This window comes from Otolemur garnettii, unplaced genomic scaffold (assembly GCF_000181295.1).
Source record: "Otolemur garnettii isolate 467f Iridium unplaced genomic scaffold, OtoGar3 scaffold00010, whole genome shotgun sequence".
Taxonomy (NCBI): Eukaryota; Metazoa; Chordata; class Mammalia; order Primates; family Galagidae; genus Otolemur; species Otolemur garnettii.
Window position 1 is genome coordinate 38148930 of NW_003852405.1, and position 19720 is coordinate 38168649.

General features: G+C 45.8%; 1 protein-coding gene across 1 annotated transcript in view; it reads right to left on the minus strand.

Moving 5' to 3' along the window:
- Window positions 1–2175, minus strand: part of RAVER2 (ribonucleoprotein, PTB binding 2) — a 68727-nt gene extending 66552 nt beyond the window's left edge. The window contains exon 1 of the mRNA XM_023509877.1: window positions 2107–2175. Within this exon, the coding sequence (XP_023365645.1) occupies window positions 2107–2175 (69 nt within the window). The remainder of the gene's footprint in view (window positions 1–2106) is intronic.
- Between the last annotated feature and the right edge of the window lie 17545 nt (window positions 2176–19720).

Below are 19720 nucleotides of genomic sequence, written 5' to 3' on the forward strand. Positions count from 1 at the left end.
AATTGATGAAAGACAAGATACAAAGAAATTCACACAGGACATATTCATGAAAACATTACAACTTGAGAAAAGGTAGATGAAATAAATGTTAATTTTACTAGACCAATAAAAATAGCAATTCTCAATCTAAATAAGTCATAGGAAATACTCTTAATGGCTTTTGGTCTATTTTACTTATGTAACTCAGACCACTGATAGTTATAACTAATGGAAAAGTAGCAGAGGTGGTAAGGCCTGAGGATGACAGTGGGTTCAATGCTCAAGCTAACAGCATACGGTCTGCAGTACAAACACTGTTTAGATGTTCAAGGTAGATGCCAGACATACTAAAAAACAATGTCAGAGAAATTACTATACAAAAGAAAAGCAAGGACAAGTCTGGAAACAAGTTTAGTTTTTAACTTTTCTTATTTTCAGATAAAACTCAGCTCTCTAAAAACATGGCAAAGAATTCAAATACTTGACTTGGCATAACAGACTCATCTAGACATAGCTCTCACACCAACTTTATTCACTAGTGTATGTTTACTCCTTAGAGAAAATCCTAAAATTTAGGCTAAACAGAAATTCATAACAGAAAAAATATCTCAAAAACCCAGATCTCAGCCTCTCTCCATCATTAATATCAGGCCTAATTAAAACTGTTCCTTTGATATACTTTTCATGTCTTTTGAGGAGGGAAATGAAAAGATAGCAACAGCAAAGTTAGAAGAGACAGAACTGTCTTGAATTCTAAATAATGTTAGAATTAATGCAAGGAAACATGGCAACAAAGATAGTTGCTATTCTACAAAGGAAACCAAGACACTTCTCTGCATCTCTGCCTCTAGCACACAGTGCTGCTATTTCTTTTTTTTTTTTTCCAAATGCCATCTGCTTCTTCCACGTCTCCCTCTTCCTGAGTTCCCTGGCAGTCCTTGCTTTGCATGGGCAGGGAAGTCGCTTCCAAGAAATCCGTCCATGGCAGGTGTCCGTATAGGTAGCATCACAAAGCCCTACCTGACAGATGGGAAGTGGGCAGCGGTGGGATGGAGAGACATACGATATGGACACAGAACTCTTTCTACATTGCACATTTGAAGCAAAATGGCCTCTCCTGCTCATGGGTTAGAAGGTTACATACTCACACGTATTGGGAGTGACTAGGTAAAGTCTAATTACAGGTAATGGGTCCTGATCTTATTTTATGGGTCAGATGGAGGAACTGCCATGTAGCTGCCCACAGCCAGCCCTCTCACAATTCCATGCATCAGGTTACAGGAGGAATTATGTGCGTCGGCCAAAATCTGCAACTACCAAGACAGCCCACCACACTCAAGCAGTGAAATACAAACTTCAAGTTATATGTGAGTTATATGTGGAATATATGTGAACATCTAGACAAGAAACCCTAAAAAAACAAAAGTGATGTCGTTTCTGATAAAACAAAAATACCAATTATATATATGCGTAAAAAAAAAATGTTTAAAATCCCAGGTTAACAATGGTTATCGATGGGTTGGTATCAGAAATATGGGTGATTTCCACTTTTCCCCTTTGCATTTCTCTGTTATTTCTAGTTTTCCTACAATGAGCACGTAACTTTTGCAACCAAGGGGGAAAAAAAAGAAGTTAAATAGGTTCAGAGTTTCTAATCTTAAAAGCAACAGTTCTCGTGGGTTGAAGACACAGAGAGGCCCATCTGTAACCCTCATTCCCACCAGGCAGCAAATCCGGCCCTGCTCCGCAGGAGGGCGCGGGGCCGGGAGAACCGCCCCGCAGAAACTTGGTGCAGCGCTTCTGCCCCAGCAAAGCCCACTCCCCCACGCTCCCGCGACCCCGCCCCGGCACTCCCCGACCCCGTGCGCCCACCGCCCCGCCTCCCACCCCGGGCCGCAGGCCGAGCCCTGAGGCGCCTCCCCCGACTCCCGCGACCTTGGACCAGGCGCCGCGCCCCTCGGAGCCTCAGTTTCCTGACCTGCGCGCCTGCACAGCGTCTGTGGGCTGGAACCCGAGAGGCGCCGCGAGAGCCCGGGTCGCCGCCCCACTCCGCGCCCACCCTTCTGCGGCCCCGGCCCCGGCCCCCGGGCACCTTGCGCAGCCCCCGCCCCGCCTGCGCACCCCGACCTGGCAGTGGCTGTCCGGGGGCAGGTTTTTCACCAGGATCTTCCTGCGGTTGCTCAGCTCCCGCCGCATCCGTTGCAGCCGCGCGGAGACCTCCTCGGGGTGCAGCGTGGCCGGCGCGGGGTCCCGGGTGTCCCCGTGCAGCCCCGGCCCCGGCCCCGGCCCCGCGCCGCCTCCCGCTGCCGCCATCTTCCCGGGCGCCAGCGGTGCGGGTCCTCGCCGGGGAGCCGGGAGCGGCGAGCAGCGAGCGGGGAGCGAGTGGGGGAGGCCGGGCGGGGCGCGGCGGGGGAGGCCGCACGGAGGGGGCGGTGCCGCGGCCGAGGGCGGGGAGAGAAACCCGAGGCCCGAGGAGGAGCCGGGAGCCGCCCCGCCCCACCCGGACACCTGTGCTGGAGGCTGGCCCCTCCCCTCCCACGCTCAGTCTGCCCCGCTCCCTCCTGGACCTCAGTCCGCCCCAGGGCCCCAGGGGGGCCTCGAACCCCGCGCCTGTCCCGGTCGGGCCCCGCAACGCCGCGCGGAGAGGCTCGGGGGCTGCGGGCGCGGTGCCCAGACGCGCCTCCGCGCGGCCGGCGGGCTCGGGACGGAAGCCTGCGGTGCTCGAGATGCGCGTATTTGGCAAAGTTTGAGTTTACAATGAAAAATAAAATTTGAGATTTTGTAGGGAGTAAAAGAGAGAAATTCTGGAAGAAACTTTGTGTGCTTGGTAAAGCCTGAAGGTAATGTATTTTCCTAGCTGTGTAGGAGAAAGCTGCGCCCTTCGCCCGTCCCTCTGTCCCTGTCATACGATCCCTCAGACGGGAAACCTGGGTAGTCGCGCCTTCAACACATGAAGCCACCCTAAACAAAGGCCAGAGTGGAGAGCTATGGCAGAGGGCGGGAAAACGCGCTACTTGGAACATTATTTTATTTGAAACGCAGGAGAAAACTATACTTAGTTTAAGTGATGTCATCAGATCAAAGAATCCAGCAGCGTTTGGCTTGGCCCAAAGGACCATCAGCAAAGGGAAACGTGTGTCCTAAGAGTCAGTGTATAGCATACAGACACACACACACACAAAAAGCCTATTTAATACTAGTGTGTAATCTGTTAGGGGAAAAAATTAAAAACAAAAGACTTCGTTATAAAATATACTATTAGTTTAGCACTTATCATGTGTCCCCCCTCCCCCCCCCCATGTATTTCAAAATACTTTGCATATAGGTATTTACTTGCTCTTCATAAAAATCTAATTAGGTAAGTTTTCATTTCCTTACTTTACACATAAAGAAATGGGATCTGGTCTGATAGATTCTAAAGCCCAGTGTGCTATGTAAATGATCCACCTGGGATTCCTCACCCAAGTAATGGGAGCTAATATTCCCAAATCCCTCTGTGCTGATACTTGCATTATTAAAATGACATGCTGCAGTATACCGTGTTTATAAGCAGAACTGTTTCTGATAGCCAAAGGGTAGAAACAACTCACGTGTTCATCTACTGATGAACAAATAACAAATTGTGTCATATACACACAATGAAATATTGTTTGGCCACATAAAGGAATCAAGTACCATTACAAGGTAAAGAAACCTCCAAAACATTAGGTGAGAGAGGCCAGAGACGAGAGGTCCCATGTGCAGTATTCCAACCTCAGGGAATATCAGGACAGGTGGGTCCATAGAAACAGGTGTGGTCTTCCAACCTCAGGGAATATCAGGACAGGTGGGTCCATAGAACCAGGTGTGGCATTCCAACCTCAGGGAATATCAGGACAGGTGGGTCCATAGAACCAGGTGTGGTATTCCAACCTCAGAACAGGTGGGTACATAGAGCAGAAGACAGATTGTAGATTTTCAGGCCTGGAAGGCAGTGATGGGAGCAGCTGCCTAATGGGTACATGTGTCCTTTAGAACAGAGGTCCTCAAACTTTTAAAACAGGGGGCCAGTTCACTGTCCCTCAGACCATTGGAGGACAGGACTGTGGGCCCCAGAACGAGTAGGCTGCTAAGCAGGACAGGCAGTGCTGGCAAAAACACCCGGCGGGCCAGATAAATGTCCTAGGCAGGCTGCATGGGGCTCGCAGGCGGTAGTTTGGGAACGCCTGCTTTAAAGTGACAAAAATCCCACTTTGCAGCTAGACAAGTTGCAATTGCCCAGTGCTGTGAAATGTACTAAATAGCCACTGAGTTGTTCAAGTAGCTAATTTTCTTATGAGAATTTCACCTCATAAAAATGTTTTTAAATGTCATTTTATAGTTTATAGCTGTTTCCTGCTTTTTACATTGTATCTCCTGAGCCCGTTCTTATGCCAATATATTTGCACATCAATATTTTTACATCAATACATTATTCTGTTCTGAGATTCACCATAATTTACTTCATTAATTTTTATCCTTTGTAAATAGCTGAGTGTTGGGTTGGCACCTGTGGTTCAGTGGGTAGGGCACCAGCCCCATATACCAAGGGTGGCAGGTTCAAACCTGACCCCAGCCAAACTGCAACAAAAAATAGCCAGGCCTTGTGGTGGGTGCCTGTAGTCCCAGCTACTTGGAAAGCTGAGGCAGGAGAATTGCCTAAGCCCAGGAGTTGGAGGTTGCTGTGAGCTGTATGATGCCACAGCACTCTGCCGAGGGCAATAAAGTGAGACTCTGTCTCTACAAAAAATAATAATAATAATAATAAATAAATAAAATAAAAATTTTTAAAAAAGCACCGAGTGTAATAACCTTATGTCCATATTTAAAGACATTTACTTTTCCATAGAATAAAGAACTAGAAGTAAAATTTCTGCATCAAAGAGTAAGCACATTTAAAGATTTTTAACAGTTATTCCCACATTACTTCAGTTTTTCCTACCACAAGCATTGTATGAAAGTATTTATTCCTCTGCTTATATCCATGCTTATATCTTTTGCTACCATGATAGCAAAAGACTGGCTTATTCTTGTTTTAAACTTTATTCCTTTGATTTAAAAATTGTGCATTTTAAACTCCAGTAAATTCTATTTTGTAAAGTTGAGAGATTGAAAAGTACATTCTTTAAAGTGGGTGAGAAGCATGAATAGCCCTAGCTCACGCTGCAACTTTGAGTTGCTCGTTACATTTCAGAACACGTATTTACCCAAATGAGTTTCATCTTCCTGACAAACATTTATTAAATGTCTATTTGTGCTAGCCCATATATGTAAAGACCCTAACAGTAAGGAGAAAATTATGCAGTAGTTCTAATTAAACAGAATAATATGCAAAAAGAAACTCCTGGCAGCCCTGAAAAGTAGCAGTTTGAGTCTAACTTTAGTGATGTTACTTTTGCTCAAAACATTTCCAAATTTCTTTCTTGGTGTTGACCTTATAATCTATGGCAAATTCTTCTGCATAATTTCATGGTGGCAAATGTTCATGTCTTAGAGATGAGTTTAATTGGAGGGAGTAATTAAATGTTATTTGAAGCCAAGTGTGGTGAATGAATCAGGTGCTGATTATGTTTTGGGGTTATGATGCTGTAATTGGGGGTTTGGGCTCCAAGGAGGACATGATTACAACGTATTAAGTTATTAAACCAATTTTATGAAGTGGTTGCTTGGACTTGATCTCACTCCTTGAGCAGCATTGCTATGTCCTTTAAGGCACAAATTTCAGACCTTTTGACCCAATTTAGTGGAAAATGTATTTTATGTCCCAGTCCAGTAAACACACACACAACTGAAATGAAGATTTCACAGAAATCACTCCCTATATCCTGCAGCACATTCCAGTAGTCCCTGTTCTATTCTATTGCATTTTTAAATATTACTGGGATGGTACAATTGGTTTTGTGTTCACTAATGAATCATTACTCACATTTTTATAAACACTGCTCTAGGTTTCAAATCAACTATTATTTTTTGGTTACTTTTCCTCAGTTGTTTTTAAGGAGTTAAAGGAAAGCATGGAATCTACTAATTTTATATTTTTAAATTGAACTGTTATTGCCACATAAAAGAAATGGCTGGAAACTGCAAAGACTTTGGTATGCAACTGTAATTCCAGTGAGTTCCTCTCATTCCAGGTATTAGCCTGACTCTTTACATACCTGGCTCCATGGCAAACTGAAAGGAATGCTGATCTTCAGTACAGTCACCCTGTAGCAGTGCCCACAGGTAGCTGTGGTGGCTTATAGTCTCTTTGTTCTTACCATGAGATGAGTGCTCACTTTTGCCTTTGTTTTTAAAAATACTGGTAATTATTTTTAAAATTCTGCAACTGGGGACAATGTTGGAGAGCTTTACTAAGTCTCAGTTTATATTGATAATAGTGATAGTGATAATAATAATGTCTCTGGTATCCAGACAGTCTTATGCTTATATATACTGATGTGATGAAATTAATGCGTATGAAAAGAGTTTATAAACTATAAGAATACACATTGATAGCCGGGTGTTGTAGCGGGCGCCTATAGTCCCAGCTACTCAGGAGGCTGAGGCAAGAGAATCACCTAAGCCCAGGAGTTGGAGGTTGCTGTGAGCTGTGACACCACAGTACTCTACTGAGGGCGATAATGTGAGACTCTGTCTCTACAAAAAAAAAAAAGAATACACATTGAGTTATTTGTTCACTCAATAAATAAATACATATATTTATTTCTTTTTCTTGTCTTTTTTTTTTTAGACAGGTTTGGGCACAGTGGCTCACACCTGTAATTCCAGCACTTTGGGAGGCCCAGGCAAGAGGATTCCTTGTACTCAAGAGTTCAAGACCAGTCTGAGCAACAGCAAGAACCCCCCATCTCTACTAAAATAGAAAAATGAGCCTGGTGTTGTGGTGGGTGCCTATAGTCCCAGCTCCTCAGCAGGCTGAGGCAGGAGGATCACTTGACCTAGGAGTTTCAGGTTGCTGAGCTAAGATGATGTGATAGCATTCTACCCAGAATGACAGAGTGAGACTACCAAAAAAAAAAAAAAAGTATGTATACACACACACATATACATATACACACACACACACACACATATATATACACACACACATATATATATACAGACATGTCCTATAATGTACCAGTCACTGCACAACATACCATATTTGATTGATTTTTACTCAGAAATGGGCTTTTCCCTGTGGGAAGTAATTGTAATTCAGTAATTACAAATTCATTGTGATAAATATTAATGGATAAATTACTTTTCGTAGCACTGTGGGTTGTTTAAACTTGGACAAAATCTCCATGAAGAACAGGGTCTTAAAGGACAAATAGGAGTTTTCTGGATACAATGGGGTGAGTACTGAAACAGGACACAGAGGGAGGCTCAGAGGCTTCCCAGTGACTGGTGTGCCCATGGAGAGTGTGCTTGGTGTCCCTGGAGACCATGCTGCTTTCAGGGGAAGAGCAGGGAATACTCTTTCAGAGGAAGGTAGCAGACGTCATTCCCATTTTAGGAAGCTGATTCCATTTTAAGTCACCACTTTAGTGTGGCATAAAAGGCAATCCATAGAGAAAAGGAACACCAAAGTCTTTAGGCAGGAAAATGAGATGATCATATGTAGCTTTTTAAAAAGTAATTCTGAGAAAATGAATTTATTGGCTCCTGTCCACCAGCTGGAAATCTTCTGAAACAAAGTAAAAACATTTGAGGCTTGTATTGGTGTAGAATAATCACAACCGTCATTAAGTGTAAAGAGCAGTGCTTTTAACCTTTTTTATCTCATGGCACACTTGAAACTATAGTTATACTTCTGCCATACTCATATTATGTTGATAAAAAAAAGAGAGAAAACAAAAAAGAATATACTTACTTTGCTTTGAACTTCTTTCAGGAATAATTTAATTATCTTTAAAATTTTTTGTGGCACACCTAAGATCCTCTTGCAGCACAGGAAAATCACTGGTATAGAGCTTTACATGGTTTACCTAAGCTTTTATTCTTTGTTTCTTTTTTTCTTCATGTTATTTCATTTAAAATCTGTGCCATTTGGCTCAGCGCCTGTGGCTCAAGTGGCTAAGGAGCCAGCCACATACACCCAAGGTGGCGGGTTCGAATCCAGTCCGGGCCCACCAAACAACAATAATGGCCGCAACCAAAAAACAGCCGGGCGTTGTGGCGGGTGCCTGTGGTCCCAGCTACTTGGGAGGCTGAGGCAGGAGACTTGCTTGAGCCCAGGAGTTGGAGGTTGCTGTGAGCAGTGAAGCCATGGCACTCTACCCAGGGGACAGCTTAAGGCTCTGTCTCAAAAAAAAAATCTGTGCCATTTGTCAATGAGGAATCAAATGCAGAAAAGGTCAGGTAACTTGCCCAAAGTCACAGCACAGGCAGAGGCCCAGGGCTTCCAATGCAAACTCACTTGCTTCAGAGCACAGGAGAGTGACCTGGCAGAGGGAGGTTGAGACTTCTCTGAGAAGGGACACACAGCAGCAAGGGGGGGGGGCAGATAGCAGGACTCAGTGGCAAAATACCTGAATTCAGTTTTGTGTAACCAGAGCAACTATTAAAAGCATGAAAGAATATTTTAAATATGCTGAGTTCAGACAATTCATCTCTAAAATAGAGATAACAACAACACCTATAAGGCCATTATTATATTAAAGGCTATTAGGAAGATTAGGTGAGTTACTATCTGTAAAGGGATGGCAGAGAGCTTAGCTCAAGGGCTAGATAAAAAGCAGTCACGTCATAATATGAATAAAATAAATAATTATTTTTAAAACTCTTGGTGACTTACTAAGTATCAGCAAAGAAATTGGTGTCATGGTTACTAATTATGAAAGCTGGGTGGACAGTGACACCACGAGAGTCTGCAGTTTGGAAGTGAAGTTACCAAGCTCAGTTTAGGCATCTGAGCCTTAAATACTGCAAGGCATATAGGTAAAAAGAACCAGAAGATAGTCGGGAATTTATATAAGGACTTAGTAGTTAAAAAATGAGACTGGATGAGATCACTCGGGGGCATCTGTTGGTGGAAATAGGAATTTAGGGAACAACTTGAAAGGCCAGAAGGGAAAGAGGGCGCAGGTATCTGGCAGCTGTGGTGAGCTTCCGCCTGTACCTGCATGCTCTTCCCATCAAAGAGGGCCAGGCCGAAGCGGGAAAGCGCCAGGTGAGGCCCTTGGCTGGCAGTAGGTATTGCTCCCTGAGCTCCTGACCTGCTACCTCCAGGGTGCTCTTCAGCTCCTGGTCCCCAGCCTCCCATGGTAGCAGTGGCACCTCCTTGGCTTCCGTCTTCACGGCGATGACCATGGCTGGTTTTGACATACTTGGATCACAGCTGAATTGACACGCCCTTCACTGCTTCCTGCTATTGATCGCATTCTGTAACACATTAGCCATTACGGAAACCCAGAATCAGAAAAAACTTGGGAAACAGTGGGCTCAGAGAAGCCAAGGTGAACAAAATGTTTTAAGGAGGAGAATGGTTAACTCCCCAGTGCAGTAGAGAGGATACATAGAGGCAGTCTTGAAGGCAGATAGAGTCATATATTCCTTAACAGTGGGGATACATTCTGAAAAATGTGTTAGGTGATTTTGTCATTGTGTAAACATCACAGAGTGACTTACACACACCTAGATGGTGCAGCCTGCTGCACACCCAGGCTCCCTATACACCCAGGGTCCCTGCACAGCCCCCTGCACACCCATGCTCCCTGCTGTGCACATAGGCTCCCGGCACACCCATGCTCCCTGGCACACCCCCTGCACGCTCAAGTTCCCTACCCTGCCTGCTGCTCACACAGACTCCCTGCACACCCAGGCCCCTGGCACAGCTATTGCATATCTGCTGCTCACACAGGCTCCCTGCACACCTAGGCTCCCTGCACAGCCCACTGCTCCTAGCTATACACCTGCACAGCATGTTACTGTGCTGAGTGTTGTGGACAATTTATAGCACAGTGAGTGTTCATGTGCTTAAAAATCTCTAAAGATAGAAATGTACAGTAAAAATAGAATAAGAGAGAAAAAATGACACACCTGTATAGGGTACTTTGATGAATGGAGCTTATAGGGCTAGAAGTTGCTCTGGGTCAGGGAGTGAGTAGTGAGTGAATGTGAAGGCCCACGAGATTACTATCTACTGCAGCAGACTTTATAAACACAGTAAGCTGAGAGTAAAAAACATTTACTATCAATAATAAATTAACCTAGTGCACTGTATATTTTTAACGTTTTTATTTGTTTACTTAATTTTTATTAAATCATAACTATACATTTATGGGGTACAATATGATTTGATATACAATGTGGAATGCTTAAATAAAACTAATTAACATAATATCACCTCGCTTACTTATTTTTGTGGTACGATGTTTATAATATGCTTAGTTGTTTTGAAATGTATCCTTGCATTGTGTACATTAGGTGAGACCCTGCCAAATACCCTCCCTACATTTGCCTTTCTCCCTCCTCTCCCCTCTTCCTTTCTGGACTATCTTTGTGTTTTAGAGACTGGTTCTCACTGTGTTATCCAGCCAGTCCTTCACCCTCAGCCTCCTGAGTAGCTGGGGTACACCACTGTGTCTGGCTTGACTTTTCTACTCTATAAACTTTTGGCATTTTTGGAGACATGGTCTCGTTTTGTTGCCTGGCTGGAGTGCTATGACATCATCATAGCTCACAGCAACCTCAAACTCCTAGGCATGAGTGGTCCTCCTACCTCGGCCTCCCAAGTAGCCCAAGTAGCTGTGACCACAGATGCCAGCCACCATTTCCAGCTAATTTTCCTATTTCTTGTAGAGACACAATCTTGTTGTGTTGCTCAGGGTGGTCTAGAACTCCTGACCTCAAGCATCTTCCTGCCTTGGCTCCTAAAGTGCTAGGATTATAGGCATGAGCCACTATACCTGCCTCTACTTTATAAATTTTTCAATTTTTAAAAATCTTTTTACTCATTTATAATATACTTCAAAACACACTTAGCTGTATGAAATAATCTTTCTTTATGTTCTTATTGTATAAGCTTTTTTCTGTTTTCAAATTTTTAAAATATTTTTTACTTTATCCACTTTTCATTAAAAACTAAAACACAAACACACACATTGGCCTCTGCAGGGTAGGACCATCAGCATCACTGCCTTCCATCTCCACATCTCATCCCACTGAAAGGTCTTCAGGGGCAACAACACACATGGAGCTGTCCTCTCCCATGAGGACAAAGCTGCCCTTCCGAAATGTCTCCAGAAGGACCTGCCTGAAGCTTCACACCAGCATCACATGGGGATAGTCCACTGTGTGACTTTAGGACAGCTACAATGTCACTAGGTGGTAGGAATTTTTCAGCTCTTTCATAACCTTGGGACGACACTCACACATGTGGTCTACAGTTGACCTGACCACCATTGTGGGCACATGACTATGATTGGATTTAGCAGTGAGGAAGCTCCTGATATCTTTAAATGAGAGCAAGTTCAATAACACATAGGGGTGAGAGTCATGTCTGTTTAAAATATTAGGTTGGGCACCATGGCTCATGCCTGTAGTCCCAGCATTTTGGGAGGCTGAGGCAGGAGAATCATTGGAGGCCAAGAGTCCAAGGTCGCACTGAGCTATAATCATGCCATTGCACTCTCCCTTTACCAGAGCTAGGCCCTGTCTCTGAAAAACATGAACTAAAATAATTAACAATTGTTACAATATACATTAAACTTAATTTTCCTCTGATGGGAATTTCAGCAGGAAATTAGACTGTGTAGCCTACACAGCTCACTCACACATGTTTAATTCTCATGACCACCGACCGGAGTGGGTATCAGCACACCCGTGTGACAGCTAACTCTCACGACCACCATCAGGAGTAGGTATCAGCACACCTGTGTAACAGGTAAGGCAGTTGACATGATGAAGTAAACTGCTGTAAATTGTGCAGCTAGTGTGAGCAAGTGCGGAACTCAAGCACTCGGCCCCAAACTCTCTGCCTTTCTTGCTGTGTTCAGATTGTAAGCAGCCACCAGGGCAGGTGCAAGTATGGATATGGTGACTTCAGTGGTGGCAGCCTGCTATTATTTACATGTGTGACAGTGACAACGAGTGAGGCAAATGGAGGGCAGTGCTGGTGACAACGGGGTGAAAGCTTCTGCTGCTCAGAATTTACTGTGGTTCCAGCCTCATTTCTCACTCCAGCCATCAGACATGTGCCTGCAGGTACCCAAGACCACATGGCACCCTTCACAGGACGGCTTTTCACAGGTCAAAGTCAGCCAAGTGTCATTCCTAGACTCTTCCTTCTGTCACAATTGGAACATGCCTTAAAAATGTTTTAAGCCATTACTCTAACTCAGACCCATATTTATTTTTATGTGCAGTTACGAAAGATACGAACATTATAAATATGGAAATCACAAGCATTTCCTTTGAACCTTGAATTGTATTAAACAACACAAAAATAATTGTGCTCTTCAACATTACAGTTTTGATTCTTTTGGCAGCTGTTTCCTTAATTGCAGAAGGCTAAGGAAAGAGTACAATTTCTATCAAAAATGTAATTTTAAAAGCTGGCAGAATGGTAGCTATAAAATCTTAGAAAACAGTGTCAGCAGGCAGTGTGAGTATCTGAAAGGCAGTAAAATGTAACTCAGCTGTCTGTCAGGGAAGTGAGCCCTTTGACGTTATAAAGGTTTTGTATACAATGAAGAGACCTGCCCTTTAAGCATGCATGTGACATTAAAGAAGTTATTTTGTGGAAAATTTCTTCAAAGTCGATGTATTAAGGTGTAGTATCTACCGCATAGAGCCGAGGACAGTCACCTTGAATCTCCTTTTGTGGTGACACTCATGGTGGAGTGATGCCACCTGGGTCCGCGGAGGGTTCTAGGGTGATCCCTGCTAAATGGCTCCAAGAAGCTAGACCTTCCCGACTCAGGTCTGTGTTTAGCGGTTCTCTGTCTCCTGCTGTCAGAGCTGGTTTCTCGCGGCTGCCGGTGTGGGTGTACAGGCTGGTTCTTGCTGCCGACCCCACTCGTGTGTAAGCAGGGGCAGAATTGCTCACCGCCTTCCTCGCCTGTTGCCAGCAACGCTCCATCCCGTTTCCCACCGGCCTCCTGGACTCGCTTCTTTTCTTCCTGCCTCTGCCTGGTCGGTAGCATGGCTGCGGCGGCAATGGGCCCTCCAGGGAGCGCAGGCTGTGGGTGGCGCAGGTGGCCCTGTCCCCACACCTGTGTCATCGCTCTGATGTTGCACCCTCCAGCCCCGTGTCCTCCTGGGCAGTGCTGTGTACAGTGGGCACCGCAGCTGGACGCTGCTGCCCGCCCGACAGGCTTTCTCTAACAGCAACAGCTAGCGTCTTCACTTCGCAGCCACCTGGTCAAGGCTGTCTCAGAGCTGCGTGGGGCCCGGGGTGCTTCCCGCCCCAACTTTCTCCTCTCATACTTCAGGCCTGGCTCCTGGTTTGAAATTGCTCCTTATCTCCTCCTGCTCCTCTCTCCTTTATCTTTCACAGATACTACCACCAAAACATCTTTTGACATCTAATTTTGGCTTCGTGTCTGTTACTCCGAGAATGCAGAACAGATAGTTGGTACAAAATGTCCCAAGAATTCGTGGAATCAGGGCTGTGGACTGTCCTCCCCAGGAGACAGGGAAGGGGTCCTCCCTGGGACACACTTGGTAAAGGAGGGCAGCCTTGCTGGGTAGTAATCAAGCATTTGAGGGAGAATAACACCCGCAAGGAGGGCTCCGGTGGCTGGTTGCTGCAAAGCTCCCTGATGCCTTATCAGGGCCGCAGAAACAGCAATAAGGAAACAGGAGAAGGCAGAGCGCGAGAGACAGACGGCCGTTTAACCTGGAGTACTTTCTCGGTTCATGGGATTTGATGGCATTGAAAGGAAACCCCAAACTCACGGTTTAGTGGCTCATAGAAGCCTAGAGCCAGTGATGGCCCTCGCTGGGTGAAGTGGGGATCCTAACGCTGTCCCCGCAGAGAAAGCAAAACAAGGGGATTGCTGGAAGGAATGGATTCATAATTTGAGGCAGAAGGATCATGTTGCACAGTAGGGCAGGGACGCCACTCTGCAAGGTGGCCAGGAGCGAGCTGCGTGGAGCACTCGGTGCTGGAGGCGCTCCACACAGGCCGGGGCTGGGGCTGCCGCTGCCGCTGCCGCAACATCCACTCATGACGGTTCTGCTCTTGGTTAATGGCGGGTGGTCTCAGCTGTCACCGGGAGGGACTAGTTCCCTTGAGAGTGAGCAGGGCGTTAAAAGGGTCTGCTTTCCTCTGCTTCTCTCCGCGTCCTCTCCGACCACGTGATTTCTTTGAACACGTCCGCTCTCCGTCACTTCCTGCCACAATTGAAGCAGCCTGAGGCCTTCACCAGCTATAGCTGCCCAATCTTCTTCAGTCTTCCAGCCTCCAGAATCAAAAAAATCACCCAGCCTTAAGTATCTGCTGTAGCAACAATAAACTCAGGCAGACAGGCTGGCAGCATGTGCAGGAATCAAGGGCCTCTCCCAACCCTGGGTCTACAGATGACAGCACTTGGGCAGGGAGCCCAGGAGGAAGCCATGCGTCCCACTGACCATCACCCTCAGTGACCCATAGGACTTTCTGCTTCCTAGCCCCACAGCTGCTCTCAGAGGAATGGGGCTCTCGTCCCCAGGGACCGCGCTCTGGTCAGGGACACTGCAGAGACTCTGTTCATCATCCCCAAGGACCAGGTTCTGGTCAGGGATGTGGCAGAGACCCTGTTCATGGTTCCCAAGGACCATGTTCTTGGCAGAGACCCTGTTCATGGTTCCCAAGGATTGTGTTCTTGGCAGAGGCCTGTTTGACAGCACCCATTACTGCACCTTAGCCTCCTGACTTCCTTGTGTCCAGCAATCAGTAGGAGAAAAGGGACAACATGGCCTTACCAGAGCTATAGCTCTGGACAGCAGAGGGCAGGGCTGCGTTCCCATAAGTCTGCTTGGCGTGTCCTGATACTATGTGGCCTAACCACAGCCACCAATAGACTCATAGATGGACTTGGCCTGAGAAGGTGTGATTGCCAAGCAGCCAGATCCGGCGTGGGCATTGGAGCGCTGCCACTAGGTCAGCACCAGGATTGGTAGAGGTGACGTTGAGAGCAAGAGGACTGTAGAAGGCCCAGAGGAGGAGGGAGACCATGGCTACCAGCTGCAGTTCTAGCCCAGCTGCAGCATCTCTGCCAGCCATCTGCTCTCAGGAAGAGAGGCTCTGGGGAACTGCAGAGTCTACTCTCTGGACATGAGTGGGGACATGTCTGAGTGGTACACAGCAGTGTGCAGCTGCCCTGCATATCTCCCTCCATGGCCCTGTGTGAGGAAAACACGTGGCCTGCTATGTCTGGCACTGCTCTTTCTGACCTAGGGCACTACTCATGCTGAGCCAGGCAGTCCTATGCTGTTCCCACCAGTGACTGAGCACATGAGGAGGGAGGGCTGGCCTGTGACTCCCAAGTGTAGCTGCCCCATGAGCGTCCCATCCTGTCCTTGGAGCACTCGCACTGGCCTGGCTGCAAGGTCCAGAGCTCTGTCTCCAAGACCCTCCTACCTTCCATCCCCCTGCACCACATCCTGCCCAGTCCTGCCCTACTCCCCTCAAGTCTTCACAGGCAACACCTTCAGTAAATGTCCTGCCCTCTCACTCGTCCTTGTTGTCTTGCTTCTTGGAGGACCTAAACTGAATTGTTTTAAAATTTTTGACATTTAGAACTCCCTGCAAACTTTAACATGTGCCTCTGTCCTTTTGTGCTATGACAGCAAAGCACCTGAAATGAGGTAATTCCTGGGGAACAGAGATTTACTCCTCACAGTTCTAGAGCCTGAGATCAAGGCACTGGCAGGGTCAGTGTCAGGTGAGGGCTACTCCCAGCTTCCCAGGTGGCACCTGTGTCCTCACATGGCAGAAGACAGAGGGCAGAAAAAGGGCTAACTAGTCCCTGGAGCCCTGTCATAGGGGTCTAATCCCTTTTATGAGGGTAGAGCCCTCTAAAAGTCCTGCCTCCTGCCAGATCATGTTGGGTCTTCTTGAATCATAAGATGTATGTTCAAATCATAGTGAAATGTACTCACCCCTCAGTTTTATTCTTTTTTTTTATCTCTGCCATGTTAGATAACTCTTCCTCAGCTTCATCCCTGAGTCCTTGGCCCCCGGTACATTTCCAGGCTGCATTTGTAAATCTATGCCAGAATCTAGTATTCAATCACTTTTTGTTGTTGTTGTTGATGATGATGATGAGATAGAGTCCCACCCTAGGTCCTGAACAGAGTGCAATGGCGTCATAGCTCACTGCAACGTCAAACTCAGGCTGTGGGCATCCCACTGCCTCAGCCTCTGGAAGGTGCTGAGATCATAGCATTCGCACAGCACCTGGCTGGGTTTTTCTTTTTTTTTTTTTTTTTTATGAGTTGGCCTCTCACTCTCACTCAGGCAAGTCTCGAACTCCTGAGTTCAAGCAATTCTCCCTCCTCAGCCTTCCACAGTGCTGGGATTACAGGTGTGAGCCACCGCACCCAGCTCAATCATGTTTTTAAAAGATCCTAGCCAATTAGCTCAGTCCTGGCAGTGCTCTTATCGCTGATTAGTAACAGACTGCAGGCCTTGGACACTGCTGCTTTTTCAGCCAAGCTTCGGGTGCTTCACACCATCAATGCCCAAATGACCTGGTCTCATTTAGCAGACAGTTTTAAAAAACATATTAAACTTGGGCAGCACCTGTGACTCAAAGGAGTAGAGCGCTGGCCCCATATATTGGAGGTGGTGGGTTCAAGCCCAGCCCCTGCCAAAAACTGCAAAAAAAAAAAAAGTATTAAACTTCCCCTTATAGATTCTACACTTTTATCCCCCCACCCCGAACCAAATGATGTGAGAGTTTTCAAGTTAATTCTCCCCACACCTTTCCAAATACATTGCTGGATCTGACTCCTAGGACTCTCTGGCAACAGCCTGCATTGCTTGTAGAAACATTAGCATTTGAGCTTCCCACTCGTGAGGAGCGTTCCCACAGCTGCCTCTGTTTTCAGCTGATCTTACATCTCTCCATTTTGCTGTATCCCGATTCTCCTGCCAGCGCTTCCATTTCTTTTTTGGTTGTAATATTCCATTACCCTTCTGCTTTTGTACTCAGTTGTCCATTTACAAGCAGCATTCTGCTTTATTCACCCAGTAAGAGAAACCTAAGCTTTGAAGTTGAACTATTCCAGAATAGTTTTCACATGACCATAGATCTCTTTTTCTTAATGTACTTAATATACTTTTCAGCTGGTAAACTTACTTCTAACATAGAAAAAGATTCAAGCTAGGGCATAACAAAGATAATCCCACTAAACTAAGCTACTGCTAATTCCATAGATATGGGTGAAGGTTTCCCAGGTGCCTCTAATTACAGAAGGTGCTCTTTGATGCAAACACACATTTAATCCAATTGTATTTTACTTAGAAAATGCCCACTCACAAAGTTCACCCAAGTCTTATCAAATTGAGTCTAGTATAAGAAAAGCATATCTGTAACTTTTTCTTGATGACCACCCGAAAGAAGCTGGTGCTTGAAGGGGCGTGAGGGAGTCAGCCCAGCATTCATACACAGACCCGGTAGGACAAAAAGTGCCCAGGAAAATGAGTCAGTAAACTCACTCTAGAGCTGAACTGTGGACACAGAAATTTCTTTTTTGAATATAAAAATTCCTTTTTTATTATAAGTCTGATATAGAATTAAAAAATTCTCATTATGAGTAGAATGTGGACGTTTTAAAACAATAACTGAGAAAATGACATGAAGGCTGTGTTGACCAGTTTGATGGAAGTATTTCAGATTGCATGTGAAAACCCCACACTGTACCTCAGAAGTGCATTAATGTACATAGTTACCATTCAATAAAAAAAAAAGAGAAAAAAAATTCTCATTATGTTTGTTTTATACAAGCCATGAACATATTCCCCAAACTTTTTATTTCCTACAATATAAATGTTTGTGTAAATGACCATTTTCTGTTTGTATCAAAATACAGTTCATTCATTCATTCAACAATTTTTTTTTTTTGAGACAGAGCCTCAAGCTATCCCCCTGGGTAGAGTGCCGTGGCATCACAGCTCACAGCAACCTCCAACTTCTGGGCTCAAGCGAGTCTCCTGCCTCAGCCTCCCAGGTAGCTGGGATCACAGGTGCCTGCCACAACGCCCACTATTTTTTGGTTGCAGCCATCATTGTTGTTTTGGTGGGCCCGGGCTGGATTTGAACCCGCCACCTTAGGTGTATGTGGCTGGCGCCTTAGCCACTTGAGCCACAGGTGCCGAGCCCATTCAACAAATATTAACCTCAAATAGCTTCCAATTATTGGGATCATTTATAATGCTAAATTTGGCATCATTTGCTCACTGACTACTCTGTCTGGGCTCACTCTCTCACTTTTAATGCTTCTTTCAACATTTCCAAAATGTATTCAGTTTTGACAATCACAGAGCGTATCAGGCCCTTTTTGCTTTGTCCTTCCCTAAGATCAGATATCATACACTTTGCAAAGAGCCCTAGTTTCTTTACTGAAGAATTTTTTTTTTTCGAGACAGACTCGCAGTTTGTTGCCCTCAGTAGAGTGCTGTGGCATTATAGCTCATAGCAACCTCAAACTCTTGGACTCAAGTGATTCTCTTGCCTCAGCCTCCCAAGTAGCTGGGACTACAGATGCCCACCACAACACCTGGCTATTTTTAGAGACAGAGTCTTGCACTTGCTTAGGCTGGTCCCAAACCTGTGAGCTCAGGCAATTCATCTGCCTGAGTGCTAGGATTATAGGTGTGAGCCACCGTGCCTGGCTGAAGGATTTTTTAAAGACAAAAACTGTGGATTAGATTTTTCTTCATAACTATTGAAAATAATTTGTGTGGTCATCTACAGGACAAGTCAAGTTAGCAAAGTGAGAGGGGCAAGTGTACTCTAGGCAGGGAGAAGGTCATTCTGAAAACAATTAAACAAGTGGTGAGGCTCAGTGCCTATAGCTCAGCAGATAGGGTGCCAGCCACATACCCCAGAGCTGGTGGGTTCGAACCCAGCCCAGACTTGCCAAACAACAGTGACAACTACAACCAAACAATAGCCGGGCATTGTGGTAGGCACCTGTAGTCCCAGCTATTTGGGAGGCTGAGGCAAGAGGATAGCTTAAGCCCAAGAGTTTGATGTTGCTGTGAGCTGTGATGCTATAGCACTCTACAGAGGATGACATAGTGAGATTCTGTCTCAAAAAAACAAAAAACAAACAAACAAACAAAACAAGCGATGAGCCTACATGTACTGATGAGAAAGAGAACAGAGGCACCAGGGAAGCTCATCAGAACAGCATCTTGTCAAGTCTGAGTGTGAATTCCTAACAGTCTCTGGTAATGAGACTGTGGACTTAAGTATGAGGCATTCCCATTGATCACCCAGACCCTCTGTCCTTCCCTCTTGAGCACATAGGGGCCACACTTCCCATCACTGAGCCAGGTGGTATTTAGCGAGTACATGGACACAAAAGTGACGGTGTCACTTGTCACTTCTGGGCGGAGGCAGGGGCCCACCCTTTCAATCTCTGCCCCTTTGCTTGTCCCATGACCAAGTAGCCAACAATGTTCCAGGTGCTGGGAGCTCTGACACCCAGGCCCTTAAGGACAAGGGGAAACACCTCTCTGTGCCCCCACAACAGCCTTGGTGCAAACAAGAAATGACCCTCTATGAGTCAACCTGCTGAA